General features: G+C 48.7%; 1 protein-coding gene across 1 annotated transcript; it reads right to left on the bottom strand.

Annotated features, from left to right (window-relative positions):
• Positions 1–6,555: 6,555 nt before the first annotated feature.
• Positions 6,556–12,584, bottom strand: LOC107299750 (neuronal acetylcholine receptor subunit alpha-7-like). Its single transcript, XM_015829094.1, has 10 exons — positions 12,527–12,584; positions 11,040–11,179; positions 10,216–10,260; positions 10,001–10,110; positions 9,479–9,558; positions 8,795–8,962; positions 8,495–8,689; positions 7,677–7,763; positions 7,299–7,408; positions 6,556–7,077 (listed from the first exon to the last, which is right to left on the bottom strand). The coding sequence occupies exons 1-10, from the start codon at positions 12,582–12,584 to the stop codon at positions 6,556–6,558; spliced, it is 1,515 nt and encodes a 504-aa protein (XP_015684580.1).
• Between the last annotated feature and the right edge of the window lie 2,628 nt (positions 12,585–15,212).

A 15,212-nucleotide genomic window follows, 5' to 3' on the forward strand; every position in this document is an offset into this window, starting at 1 on the left:
TCTCTCTGTCTCTCTCTCTCTGTGTCTCTCTCTGTCTCTCTTTCTCTGTCTCTCTCTCTTTGTCTCTCTCTCTCTCTCTCTCCCCATCAAGCGTGCATGCACGCAACACTTGCAACACTCTTGCACAAAGGGGGTCTATGACAAATCGGCACGGCCAACTCGCCACGGGGTAAGAGTTTCACTTCTCTCATAAAAATAGCGGAATAGAATAAAGAAGGGACAAAACAAAACGGCGAAGGACAAAAATTAAAAACCATTTTTAAAAGTAGTTTAAATCGTTAAATTGAATTGCTGCAGCGAGTTGGCCGGTGCCCCAAATCGTCCTCCATACCTCCTTACAGAGACGAAGAAGACTCAATGTCCCCTTTGCAAATTCATTGTGGTGCAAATCGCACCTCTCAAATATTGGGTATATTTGCGACACGTCGCTCCCCTTCCTTCCTCCACCCTTCATGTCTTCTCACCGTGTGAGATATCGTTGTGGTTGCCACCTGTGAACCCTCCTGGCCTGTGCTTTTTCTTCTGCAGTTTTCTTGCCTGTGCTGTGTTTTGCTCGTCTGGATGGTTTTTTGTGTTGTTGTTGTTTTTCATTTATTCGGACATGTCGGTTAGCGGTTGATTTGTGACGATATCTACAAATGCAAATATATATATATATATATCTCACGGCTTTTTCCTTCCCCTCTTCCCAGCCCTGTCACCCTCCTTTTCTGCTTTTGCTCCGCCGAGCTCCCGAAATGCCCTTGGGTGGGATTTGGGTGTCCTACATTCCAAATTCGGGCGGCCCAAGATGAGAGACGAACTTGCCCGTCTCGGCTTTCCCGTGAAGAAAAGCTCCCCATCGGTTCCCGCGGCCAGGAACGAGCCCTTAACGGTGGGCTTTCTAAATTGAACGGACGGATTAATCTTGCCGCGCGTGGACTGAACGCTTCTCTGCAAAATTTCGAAGAGAAGTCGGGAAGAGAATCCCCCCAAATCTGCATAAAAAGGTTCTCGGCCTGCAGCTGGTTTAGGGGCCGGACAGCTGTGAAGGATCTGAGCTTGCCGCGTGCCCAAGAGGGAGTGTGCGCCATGTTCCTAGTCCACATTAAGAGGCCAACAGGCTAGGAGTTGGAGAAGTCAAAGAGGGTTGTGTTTTGGATCCAAAATGCAGCCATCTCTGTGATGGAGCTTTTCAAAGGTGGACAAGATCCTTCTTCCCTTGGTGGGGCAAAAGGGGGACCCCCGATTCTGGAGGAGCTCGGCTTGCAATTTCTTTTCCCCCTACCCATCTTCCCCATCACCTCCATGGGACCCTGTGTGACCCACCACCACCACCCTGCCGGCCCCCATCTTCAATGCAGATCCCTCACCACCAAGGACGTCCTACGCAGGAGGACCTCATGAACCTTCTAAAGATCTTCCATCTCTCCCACTTTCTCTCTCTCTCTCTCTCTCTCTCTCCCTCTCTTTCCCCTCCTCGTTCTGGTTTGTTGTCATCGTTGTCCTTGTGGTCGTTGTCATTGGTGGTCACTCCTCTGTCTCTGTATTTGTCGGTGCGTGTGTGTATGTGTGTGTGTGCGCGTGCACGCGTTTGTGTTTGTGGTCCCGTGGCGTCGTCTGGACGAGGAGCTCCACAGGGCAATTCTTGGGAAGCCTGGTGGCTTTTGAGGCGCTTCTGAAGCCCGGATTTCTGCTCACGGGGATGGGAGGGTTGTGTGTGTGGTGGGGGTGTGTGTCCACCTTCACACCCACCCACTTTGTGCAGCTTTTTTTGCAATATTTCCTGATGGCAGGGAAGGTCAACGGCCATCAAGACTCCTTCTCTTCCCTTTCCTGAGTCCTGGCCGTGAGGACGGTTTAGCTAGCTAAAGGCGGGTTGTCTTCCATTCCCTGCCAAACAAACCTAGTTTATTTAAGGAAAACCGGCCAAAGCAAGCCACCTTTGACCCTTTCCTGCACCAAGGGAGAGACTGGTAAGTCCGGTCAACTCCTGAGCAATGGTGGCTTCTCTGGCATCTTGGTCCTCTCCTGTAGGCACCCCGGGACGGATGCCGAGATGATGTTCTTCACACACGGTCCTTGCAATTGGAGGCCTGGCTTCTGGGATCTTGGGGGGGGGGGAAGCTGGGAAAAGGAAATTAAGAAGGGGATTTCCCACCCCCTCCCTGGATCAGGGGCCAATAGACCAAGGAGACGATTGACACCAACCTTTTGGGCCCTGTAGGAGACAGAAAGGAAGGAGGAGATTAGGGAGTGGATTTGGGAGGCAGGTGGAGATGGGGGGGACAAGATCTTGGGGACCCAAGATCCCAGCTAGACGGGCCTCCCTGCATGTCCTTGGCCTCCCACTCCTTCCCAGTCTCTGTAATCCAGCGGCCAGCCAAGAAGAGCGAAGATCTAAGATGCTTCCCTTCTCTGTCTCCTCTCCAGGTCTGGAGCTCAAAGTAGGAGCCATCTCTGCTTGACCTCTGTCACCCACTCTCCAAAAGCCCAGTGTCCTCCTCCTCTCTGCTCTTCTTGTTCCTCATCCATCTCCTAGAAAATGGCTTCTTCCGGGCATCGGTTGCTTCGCTCATTGACTTGACTCTGTTGGTCACCAAGACCTCTCTCCAAGGATGGAGTTCCCACCAGACCGGCTTCGTCTCCTGCTGCCTCCTCTCCAGCGTGGGATCTGGGCCCCTCTCTCTCTCCTTTAGGTCCAACCAAGGAGCATCAGATTGGGGGAGATGCCTCCAAGGTCCATTCTTGGTCAACGGGGGAACGATGGAGAATGGGGAAGAACTAGGAGGTTGATTTTTGGGAATAGGTGGATGGATTTGAGATGGACTTAACTGGAGATGGGTGGATTCAAGATCAGAAGGCAGCCACTTTTGGGGGTCTCGCCCTCATGGAGTCTCCCCCCCTCCCCACTTTTCCTAACCCACACCGTCTTCTTGCCGGCCTTGGTGAACGTTGGGTTGAAGTCAACAAGTCCAAGCCAAAATTCAGCTACCTCTAACTTTGTACATCTCAACCACACGATGGTCCTTGTGAAAGAGGGGGACCAACCCATGCTCTCCAGATGCTGCCAAGAGAGCTCTCTGAGCCTCCCTCACCATAAACCACCTAGCCAGAGCTGATGGGCATTGTAGTCCTGCAGGTTTGAGAAAGCCACAGGTTTCCACTGACTAGATTTCTAAGCTCCTTGAAGAAGAGATCAGGGACCAAGAGGCAGTCTAGCTTCTGATTAAACCAGTGTTTCTCAACTGAAACACTGAAGAGGCGTGGACTACAAGTCCCAGAATGGGGAATTCTGGGAGTTGTAATCCACCCGTTTCGGGAGTTGAAGTCCACCCGTCTTCAAACTTGCCAAGATTGAGAAACTTTGCATCAAATCCATTTTCTTTCTAATGGCCTTTTTTTTGGGGGGGGGGGAATTGAGAAAGGGAAGGGGTCCCAATGGGGGGGGAATAGCTTGTGTTTTGGGAAACAGCCCCTCCCCCAAAAAACATTGTACCCTAATTTTCCTCACTCCCCTAAAGAAGGCAATGAATCTTGGGTTTCAAACCACCAAAATTGCAAATTATTTTTCCCTGGGGTTTCGTGAGGATTGGAGGCTGATGGAGGAGGGAATTTGAGGAGGGGGTGGTAGAACTACTGTGCTTCCCCTCTCCCAAATTGGAAAATAGACACACACACAAACACACACACACACAAATTCAAAGTGGCCAGAGGTTTCAAGACCAACAAGATGCGGGCTGAAACGGGAGCAGGCGATTCCCGCTACGGCGGTCCAGGAGCTCTTTAGGTTGTGAACCTAAAGGACCACAGAGCCCATCGCCCACTGCTCCTTGTCGACGCACCAAGAACGAAGAGAAAGAATCCCGGACTGCAAAAAAACAAAACAACCTGGATTTCTACATCCTTCGTCAGACATAGGAGGGTCTTCACTAGCCTGGCTGAGTCTGTTTCTCCTCTTCTTCCGAGATGGTTGAGCATCTCTTAAAAGTCTCCGCTTCTTTCCAGGAAGAACAGCTCTTTGGAGAAATTTAAAGAGAGAGAAAAGTCTCTTTTCTTTCTGTCCATCCACTCCCTTGTGCAACTCTTCGCAAACCGCTTCCTCCGCAGCCAAAACTTTCGGCTAAGAAACCTTGGCCGGCCCGACGTATGGAGCAGAAGGGTCCATCCATCCTTTTTTTCCCTTTGTACGGACGGACGGACAGACGCGTCTTTTTTAAAAAAAAACAAAGGGAAGGAGAATGAGAAAAATGAAGGGGAGGGGTAAAGCAAAGTCCCATCAGCAATGCTTGGAATATTGGAATATTTCCCTCCGTCGTAAAACTGAGGCAACAGTTTGGATGGGCGAGAGGGATTGGCCCTTAGGAGGTGGCTGGCCCGTTCCCAAGACCCTCTCTGGGGTCCAGAAGTTCATTGCATCACTACCAGACAAAGCTCCCCCCCCATTCTTCTCAACCCTTAATCTGCAACTCTCTTACGTACCCCCAAACTCTGCTCCCCACTTTCTGGAATAGCTTGGTGCGTGTAAAATTCCACCCTCGGAGCTCGGATTTCTGCCCCATTCCTCCCGGGAAATGATTTTCACCTCTGTGTCTCTGCCGGCGGCGTTTTGTCTTTTTAAGGCCTCCGAATCGCGGGAGGTTCCCACCATTTAAAAAAAAAGAAAGAAAGAAAAAACACGCCAGAAAGAGCAGGAAAAAAAATATATGTTTACAGTCTCTTTTGCTGATCCAGTAATTGTAAATAATTCCATTGCGATTTAGCGGCAATTAATATTTTGAAGAAAAAAAAAAGGGGGGGGGTGTTAATCCTTTGGTCCTCTTCCCGTTTCTGATCTTAGAAGAGTTTCAAGATTATTTGTTTTTCATTTTCTCTTTCTCTCTCTTTCTCCCTGGTTTTTTTTTTGTCCTCTTTTTCTTTCTTTTATTATTTCATTTTGTGGAGCTGGGAGGTGGGTTTAATAGTGATTTTGTTTAGCAGCACTAATGGAAGAAGGGGTTGAAAGAAGTGAAAAAGGGGCGATGGTGGTAATTTTCAGACAATATCAAGGCTTAAATTATTGATTATTTATTGCTGTTTACTTTGAATAATTTATTTTTTTTCCTGTTTCAATAAAATAAGCGGAAAACTAGAATGAGATGATACCCTTTGGCTCGTAAGAGTGATATGGTGAGCATACACTAAGAATATATATATATATATATATATGTATGTATAACAGCAGTAACAGAGATCTCAGAATGTCTGGCTTAGTCCAGTGCAACCCTTGTTTTGCAGCTGTCTTTCGCAGTACTCTTTTCAAACTGGGAAACTGTCCCGTCTGTAAACAAATCACAGATTATTTATCTAGGGTCTGTAATCTGTGCTCTTCAGGCAGAAATTAGGTGTCCAGTTCAGCCCTTCTACTGGATTTGAGTCTGGGGTCAGCCCTGCTGGAAGGAACTGAGAAGAGACCCGTTTTGGGAGGTCCAGAGTCAAGGCAGGGTCTTCGGCAGTTGTGTCACAGTTCACAAGACAGAAGGTGGACATTTTGGGGGGAACGTGCCCCAAATGCAGCTCCCTCTGGGTAAGAGTTTGCAGGTCTGGAAACGCCCTCGCCTTCGTGGTGCAAAGACTCCAGGATCTGAACGTTCAGCATGGCAGTGAGGGCTGAAGAGGGCAGCTTGAGGGGTTTGGAGGAAGAATAGAATAGAATAATAATAGAATAGAAATAAAAATAGAATAGAATAGAATAGAATAGAATAGAATAGAATAGGAATAGAATAGAATAGAATAGAATAGAATAGAATAGAATAGAATAGAATAGAATAGAATAGAAATAGAATAGAATAGAATAGAAGTAGAGTAGAATAGAATAGAAGTAGAGAATAGAAATAGAATAGAAATAGAATGTAGAATAGAAATAGAGTAGAGTAGAATAGAAAATATGAATAGAATAGAAATATAGAATAGAATAGAATAGAATAGAATAATAGAAATAGAATAGAACAGAATAGAATAGAAAAATAGAAACAATATAGAATATAGAATAGAATAGAAATATAATAGAAATGGAATATAGAATAGAAATAGAGTAGAGTAGAATAGAATAGAAAATATGAATAGAATAGAATAGAGAAGAGAAGAGAGAATAGAATAGAATAGAATAGAATAGAATAGAATAGAATAGAATAGAATAGAATAGAATAGAATAGAATAGAATAGGAAGAGAAGAGAAGAGAAGAGAACCTTGGAGGTCTTCTAGTCCAGCCCCCCGCTCAAGCAGGAGAACCTATACCATTTCCGATAAGTGACCGTCCAGTCTCTTCTTAAAAGCCTCCAGTGATGGAGCGCCCACGATTTCTGAAGGAGAACCAGCCCAGGACGAGACCACCACCTTGTCCTCCCTGGCCAACGAGGACCTCCCTTGCAGGAGGAGCTCCACAACTATTGCAGGCAAACCTTGCTGTCCACCACAAAAAATCCAGATTGTCAGCATGCACGGGAGGGTCTCCGGCCAGCCCCGTCTTTCTCCATCCAGGAGGGACCTTCTCACCCTCTCGAGAAGGTCCTCGGAGGAAGTCCAGCTCCGGAGCGTCAGAGGAAGTCCTTGGTGATGGCCTCGGCGAAGTTGGGGGCCGCCATCAGGATGGCGATGGAGCAGACGATGTGGAAGAGGGCAAAGAGGACCAGGCAGAGGCGGTCAATGACGGCCGCGGCAAACTTCCACTGGCTGCAGGTGGCCCGGGAGACATCTTGGCTGCGGAAGCGCTGAGCCACGTATCTCAGCTCCTTCAGGATGGAGCTCAGACGGGGGGCAGAGAGGGCATCTTCCAGGAAGGAGGATGGGGGCTCCGGGGAGAAGAGGAAGGGCCGGGGCACGTTGGGGGGCTTGGTGGGGAAGGGGGCGGGAGCGACGGCAGCCGTGGGGATCCCCGCGTAGACCAGGTGGCCATTGGCCACGGGCCCAGCTGGATGGGTAGGGGGGCTGCCTCCATCACTGTTGTCCGAACTGCAGCTCAGCAAACTGGGGGTGCAGGGGGGGCGCTCCAAGGGTTCTTCTCCGGGGTGGCGCATCCGCAAGAGCCAGGCGCCCCAGTTCAGCACCAGCACCTGGACCTGCGTGGAAGAAGCGGTTGGATGAGAGAAGGGGACTACTGAGAAGGGAGAAGGGGAGGAGAGGATTTGTGGGACTTCAAGTCCCAGAATTCCCTAGCCAGCCAGAATTTTGGGAGTTGAAGTCCACCCCTCTTAAGCACACGAACTGGGGGATTCTGGGAGTTGAAGCCCACCCCCTCTTAAAGCACGCGAGCCAGTCCAAACCAAGAGGTGGCACTCACCCATCTTGGCATGGACCCTCCCTCGGGATCGTGGTGATGGTACTGGAGGACAAAAACGGTGGTCATCACGGAGAGACCCACCATGCCCATGGTGCTGGCAAAGTACTGCCCTGGAGAGGAAAGCAGATTGATCAGCACCCCAAAACACAAACCAGCCCCCCCACACACACAAAAAAAGCAGAAAAGGAGAAAATCTCCACAGCGCAACCAGCTTCTTCCTTCAGGGCAGATTTTGACAGTGCCCGTCCACGTGTTACTGATCGTCCGTTCCTTGCAAGGTCCAAAATCGGAGGTGACGGACGTGCACCCCGGGTTTGGGCGAGGGAGAAAGGCCGGCGGGTGCTCCCTTGAAATTAAATTCCCTGTCTCCAGCCTCACCTATCAGCGGCACCGAGTCGGAGGTGGCTGGCATCACTTCAGCCACCAGCAACATGAAGACGGTGAGCGACAGCAGCACGGTGATGCCTGGGGAGAAAGGAGATCCCAAAAGGTTAAAGGGTGGGGGGTGTCCCATGGACTTTCCGTGAAGAGGAGGAGGAGGAGGGAGCCCCAGGTCAGCCCCACCTGCCTCAGCCTCAGTCTTCCCATCTGCAAAATGGGGATAGTTCCAGACTGATCTCCAAATCTGCCATGGAAAGGGAATTTTTATCCTTGTAGATCAGGGGTGGGGAACTTTTACGACATGTGGACTTCAACTCCCTTTTACGACATGTGGACTTCAACTCCCAGAATTCCTCAGCCAGCTGTGTTTGGTCTCCAAGCTGGGCAACTTTAAGATGTGTGGACTTCAACTCTCAGAATTCCCTAGCCAACCAGGTTTAGTCTCCAAACCGGGCAAGTTTTAAGGCTTGTTGTGGACTTCAACTCCCAGAATTCTCTAGCCAGCCATGCCAGCTCAGGAATTCTGGGAGTTGAAGTCCACCAGTCCTAGAAGAGCCACAGTTGTAGACTATCAGGGCCCTTGTGCCTGGCTGAGGACTTCTGGGAGTTGAAGTCCACAAGTCATCAAAGGGCCAAGTTGGAAGACCCCTGCTCTACAACATCTATTTTGTTTGAAGGCGCCTGCTTGACGGGCAAATCTCCCTCTTTCTACCTGCACAAACATCTCCAACCTTTGCCCACCGGTTGTCTCTCGCGCTCCCCTCGCCCGGCTACACAGCCAAACCTCGCCCCCTCCTGGTGCCAATGAGTCTTACCCAGAGAAATCTTCTCCCCCGAATCGGCGGGCAACAGGAAGACCAAAAACGTCACGGCCGAGAGGAGCAAACAGGGCACCAACATGTTCAGGGCGTAATAGAGGGTCCGGCGGCGCATGATGACCACAAAGGTGATGTCCAGGTAGGGCTCCCGGCAGCATTCGTAGAAGACCCGGTTCTCGCTGCCAGGGACACCTGTGGGATGGAGGGTGAGGAAGGAAGAGTCGACTGCCCTGGGGTCCCGGGGCCCTGGCGGTTCCAGACGGACCTCCATATCGGGAAGGGCAACCCAACTCTTACCCACAAGGTCCCACTCGCCGTTGGACACATAGCCCGACGTGTCGCTCTCCAACATGCGGAGATCCAGCAGCCAGCCGTCGTGAGTCCAGGAGCCGAACTTGAGGTTGCATTTTTGGGTGTCAAAGGGGAACCAGCGGACGTCGATTCGGCAGGTGCTTTTCAAGACCCCTGCAGGAAGGGGAGGAAAGGGGGCGAAGGGTGGAAGGAGGGCAAGGATTAAAAGTGGGGGTCCTTGGTGCTCTCTGAGCTTGGGGGCGTGTTCTTGCAGACGTTTCGTGGCCCAGCTAGGTAACCTCATCAGTGCTAGAAGAGAGTGGGGTTTATAGGAAGGAAGGAAGGAAGGAAGGAAGGAAGGAAGGAAGGAAGGAAGGAAGGAAGGAAGGAAGGAAGGAAGGAAAGTGTGGGATCCTTGGTGCTCTTTCTGAGCGTGGTTATTTCCTTGCAGATGTTTCATGACCCAACTAGGACTAAAATATTTCCTCAACTGGTTGGGCAGCAGTGAAATCTCAAACTCCTTTTCTAAAATTTAAAACTAAAAAAATTACTCAGGAGCCCGTGTATAAAATAAGACATCCATCCTGCTCAGCTATTCAAACATATCGGACCTCTTTTGAAATATTTCATTATTATTTTTTTTTGGGAAAAAGAGAAATAAATCTTATTTTTGCACCCTTCCCATCTCACCTGGGGGCAGCCACTGGCAGTAACCGCTGGAATTCACCAAGACGTGGGTGTGGAGGGTGGAGTCAAACTGCTCGTTGGCACTGGGAACAAAAAAATGGGGAAGGGGACAGAAGGACACACACACACACACACACACACACACTCCAGAGTCAGAAATTTCCAAGCTGTGATCAAAACATTCTCACCCCTTCTTGCAAGCATAAAGGACCCCCATCCAAATGTGGCCCCTTTAAAACTTGTGGACTTCAACTCCCAGAATTCCCCAGCCAGCCATGCCAAGTCCACAAGTCTTAAAGGGGCCACATTTGGAGACCCCTGGCCCAGGATAATCCTGACCCACAATTCAAAATCTAGCAAAGGTTGCCAGATGGAGAGGGGGGAAAAAACAAGAATTAAACTCTCCCGTTTTATTTAAAGCCTGTTGTGGCGCTCCTTGCGCAAGATCTGTCTTAACTGGCTTTACATCGCCAGTTAAGGGACCCCAAAAGTCCCCTCCCCCCAATTTTTGGACCCCTGCCTTACCTGTTGTAGAGAAGGATGTCTGGTTTCCACACCTGGTCAGCCGAAAAACGCAGGGACTTCACTCCGGGATATTCGGATTCGTTCCAACGCAAGTAGTGATCGTACCAGTACTTAAAAAAAAAAAAAAAGCAGGCAGCTCTTTATAAGGTGCCTGATTTTGGGGTGCCCTTTCCCTTCCCTTATATCACCCTTAAATTAGACAAAAATAAACGTACCATTTGCAGCCAGACATTGGTGGTGAGGACTTGATTCTTCTCGTCCTGCCCGGACCACAGAAAAAAAATAAATAATAATAATAATAATAATAATAATAATAATAATAATAATAATAATAATAATAATAATAATAATAATAATAATAATAATAATAATAATAATAATAATAATAATGAATATTTCTTAGAAACACCTAAAAAGCCACACACTCTTTAAAAATTCAAAAGCACTCTTAGCCAGAGATGAGTTTGTTTAATAACAAGGTAGTCCTTCACTTACGACCGGCTCAAAGTTACAACCTCCCCAGAAAAGGGGATTTATAAGGTGGTCCTAAAGTTTTAACCGTCGTCCCGACCTCCATCCTGGAGTCCGTGTGAGCAGATTTGGGATTCTTGGCAACACAACTGCATTTAAACAATCATTTGGGATGATGTGATTGCATTTTACGCCGGTTTTGCTCCTTCCACTTTGGGGCAAAACCACGGCCCGCTGGCTTGTTTAATAATTGTGGCATTCGCTTTGCGACTGTTGTGTTGGTCTTACGGACGCTGCGTTTGCACCGCGCCCACTTACAAAACGAAGGCCGTGCGTCATTCCAGACCATCACGTGCCTGGCCGTTTCTGATAGCTTGTTTTGGGAGTTAATTCCTGATTAAATTCCTGATTTTTATGTTTGGGAAAAAATCAAGCAGGAGGATAGCAGAGGAACACTTGACCCCCCCCCAAAAAAAAATATATTGGGATACAGAGCGATGAATTCAGCTGGAAAATTAGGAACCGGCGAGACGTCTCCATGTCTTTGGTGGTCATCTCCAGGACTTACCAGGTCCATGATCTGCATCAGGCTGAGGGTGAAGTGGATGGTGATGGCTTGGGTGTCATCCCCCACAGGCCTCTCCAGGGGGATGTAGTCTTCCATCAGGTCCTTCAGCAGCTGGCGCTGGTGGGGGCCTCCTTCGGAGTCTGGAAACCGAGAGTTGGATATGTATGTTGAGGAGAACATCAAGATCCAGAATTTGGGGAGATGTTTTAGATGTCCATCTCTGTGCTGAGGTGCTTGGCTCAGAAGATTAAAGACAAGGGTGTCTCTGAGCCCTTAAAGAGTGTTTCTCAACCTTTAAGAGGGTGGTTATTTTTGATGTCATTCTATTTATATCATTGATACAAATCCGTAGGATGGACGGTTGAGGGAGCTGTGTATATGTAGCCTATTGAAGAGAAGGATAAGGGGGGGGGGGGGGACACGATAGCAGTCTTCCAGTACTTGGGCTGCCCCAAAGAAGAGGGGGGGGTCCACCTCTTCTCCAAAGCCCCCAAAAGGCAGGAGAAGAAGCAACGGATGGAAATTAATCAAGGAGAGAAGCAACCTGGAAAGAAAGGAGGAATTTCCTGATTGGGAGAACAATTCATCAGTGGAAGGGATTTTCCTTCAGAGGCTGTGGGTGCTCCAAAAGCGGAGATTTTAAAGAAGAAATTGGACGACCACTTGAGCAGGACGGTATAAGGTCTTCTGCCTTGAGCAGGGGGTTGGACTAGATGACCTCCAGGGTCCCTTCTGTGCTCTACGATCTGCTCCGCTGCTTTTTCAAGACCGTCCTTCTCTTCAAGCCGTGCCATCCATAATCCCCTGCCTCTAGCCCAGCCTGATCCTTTCAACCCAAAGCCTCTGGCCCAGATTTAAATCCCCCCCCCACCCAGAGATCGGAGAAGGTTCCCCCCCCTTGGAGGCTCTCAAGGAACCCTCCACCTCCCCCCCCGTCCTTCCCCATTCAGCAAATCCGCAACGCAACATGCAAAAATCTTAACTCCGTAGGCAGAGAAGAGAGCGAGGGAAGACAGTTGTGCGTTGGCTTTCATGCCCGCAAAGCAGAACACACACAAACACACCAACAGGCAGAAGGCAGAGCATGACAAAATAAAGCACGCACACACAGAGGGAGAAACACACACACACACACACAAACACCATCCGAGGCTATTGTGGATGACAGCCCTCAAACCCCAAACAAGATTCAGAGAATTACAGAGTTGGAAATTTCCCATTCAAACTGGACCTGAAGTGGGGGGGTGGGAATGGGATCCCCCCCCCAGCCTCTCTGAAAACCAGGCAGCCTCCATCACACGGGGAGGGGGGCTATAAAACCCCTTTTCCCAAACCCCAGGGATTCTTAGCCCCCCCCCTCAAAGCTCTTTGAGGGGACCCACCTGCCACTGCTGGGGTTATTGTGCCGGAGAGGTGGGCAGGACAGGTGGGTGGGGGGGGGGCAGGGGAGGAAGAGGAAGAGGAAGGGAAGGAAGGAAGCCCGTTACCTGGGATGAGAAGGAAGAAGGTGAAGGCCAGGAGGCGAGCGGAGGAATCCGTGTCCATGTCGGTTGGAAAAACAGGATTTAAATTCCCCGAATCCTTCTTCCTTCTTTCCTGCTTTGGACCAGAAGAAAAGATGAATGGCAGCTTAGCAGACCAAGCCTTCGTGTAGGAGGGAGGGAGGGAGGGAGGGAGGAAAGGAGGGAAGGAAGGAAGGAAGGAGGGAGGGAAGGAGGGAAGGAAGGAGGGAGGGAGGAAAGGAAGGAAGGAGGGAAGGAAGGAAGGAGGGAGGGAAGGAAGGAAGGAAGGAAGGAAGGAAGGAGGGAGGGAAGGAAGGAGGGAAGGAAGGAAGGAGGAAAGGAAGGAAGGAGGGAAGGAAGGAAGGAAGGAGGGAGGGAAGGAGGGAGGGAGGGTAGGAAGGAAGGAGGGAAGGAAGGAAGGAGGGAGGGAGGGAGGGAAGGAAGGAATTGCGTTTCAGCCATCCTCCAGCATATCTCTCTCTTTCTCTCTCTGTCTCTCTCTCTGCTGGAGACCCCCACCCATTTCCAAAGAACGCCCCCCCCCAGGGATGAGAGAGGCAGGCAAAGGGGTGGGTGTGGGGTCTGGAGAAGAGGCAAGAGGGGGCAGGAGGATCCAGAGGCAGCCAAGATGGAGATGCTGCAGCCAGCCAGCCGGCCTACAGGAGGAGGAAGAGGCTGGTCCAGGGTGCAAAGGACCGGCCATTGCCCCCCCCTCTGCCCCCCCACCTTATCCAGCCATCTCTGAGCGCAGAGTCAGCCTCCATCTTCCAACCAAGCTGCCATCCCAGCAGGAAGCTCCTCGAAGCCTGGCAAAGCCAGCCTAGGGAGTACCCTAGAGGTCATCCAATCTAACCCCCTCCTAGAATCGGAATTAGCAGCCACCAGACAAGGAGCCGGGGCCGTGAAGACTCATTGGGGGGAAAGGATTATTTTTCTTTTCCACTTCATGCCGTTCCTCCTGATCAAGGCCAACTTTTAAGGCTTGAGAGTCCGAAAATTCGTTTATTAAGGAACGCCCTCCCCCCTCCCTCCCCCGTTTGCCAGGAAGACCCGACTCTTGCCTTGCCTTCCCCCTCGCCTTCTTAAATCCCCCCCACCCCAGATCTCACCTTCACTTCCTTAAGGAATGAGGGTCAAGATTCCAGCTGGAATGTCTCTTTAAAAAAAAAAAAAACCAGCTAAGTTCCTAGTCCCTGTTGTCAGTGAGCTGTAGGGAAAGGAGACCAAAAAAGTTCTGTTTGCTCGGTAGACCGACTTGAGGCTCTTTCCAATATTCCGTGCTAAAATGCACACAATTTTTGTGCATTTCATTGTCCAATTTATTTTTAAAAAATAAATTGGAAAAAGGGAACGGTGGGAAAACCTCGCACACACAACCGGTGATTTTTTTTTTTTTATGTATTTTTTTGCCTGGCTGCTTCCACACAGTGGCAAATTCTCCAAGACTCGGTTTGCAAGCACAGCTGCAATGCTGGAGAGCACATCTGGGCTTCCTGGAATGCTATTCGTCCTGCGTGGCACAAGGATCCCCCGTGGGCGAGAAAGCCTTAATTGAAAGTAGATTCTTGGCAGTGTGTGTGTGTGTGTGTGTGTGTGTAGGGAGGGAGAATGTCTACCAGGCAAAAATCCCTTCTGTTTAATGGAAATTCTGCCTCCCCAAAGCTTGAAATCTTCCAGCAATATATGCTTATATATATATACACAAATGAAAGCTGGACAGTTTCATCGAATAAATCAATTTATTTAAAAGAATATGTTACAATTAGTTGTACTAATTGATTCTTACCAAACAAATTTCTTTTTAGAGTAGTTAGCTCTAAAGATGAAGAATGCCCCACACTTCGCCCTGCCCCCACCCGCCCTCCCCCCCAAAATTTCTTCAAGCCTTTTCTTCCTTCTTCGCCAGGATATTCCTTCTTCATAGCCCAAAATTGCAAAAAAAAAAATAAAATAAAATAAAAAAAGATAAGAGGAATATGCAGTGAAGATTACAATTAGAATTCTGTCAAATAAATTAAAACAGTGAGAGAGAGAGAGAGAGACGCACGTGGAGAGCACCTGGGAACCCAAGGCTCAAATATATATATATATATATTCTCTGTCTTCCCTCAAATTTCCTCTTTTTTTTTTCTTTTAAAAATATCATTGGTTCGGGTCAAGATATATATATATATATATTTATATATATATATATATATTTAAGCCTTGGGTTCCCAGGTNTTGGACCCCTGCCTTACCTGTTGTAGAGAAGGATGTCTGGTTTCCACACCTGGTCAGCCGAAAAACGCAGGGACTTCACTCCGGGATATTCGGATTCGTTCCAACGCAAGTAGTGATCGTACCAGTACTTAAAAAAAAAAAAAAAGCAGGCAGCTCTTTATAAGGTGCCTGATTTTGGGGTGCCCTTTCCCTTCCCTTACATCACCCTTAAATTAGACAAAAATAAACGTACCATCTGCAGCCAGACGTTGGTGGTGAGGACTTGATTCTTCTCGTCCTGCCCGGACCACAGAAATAATAATAATAATAATAATAATAATAATAATAATAATAATAATAATAATAATAATAATAATAATAATAATAATAATAATAATGAATATTTCTTAGAAACACCTAAAAAGCCACACTCTCTTTAAAAATTCAAAAGCACTCTTAGCCAGAGATGAGT

This window comes from Protobothrops mucrosquamatus, unplaced genomic scaffold (assembly GCF_001527695.2).
Source record: "Protobothrops mucrosquamatus isolate PMUCROS unplaced genomic scaffold, P.Mucros_1.0 scaffold5406, whole genome shotgun sequence".
Taxonomy (NCBI): Eukaryota; Metazoa; Chordata; class Lepidosauria; order Squamata; family Viperidae; genus Protobothrops; species Protobothrops mucrosquamatus.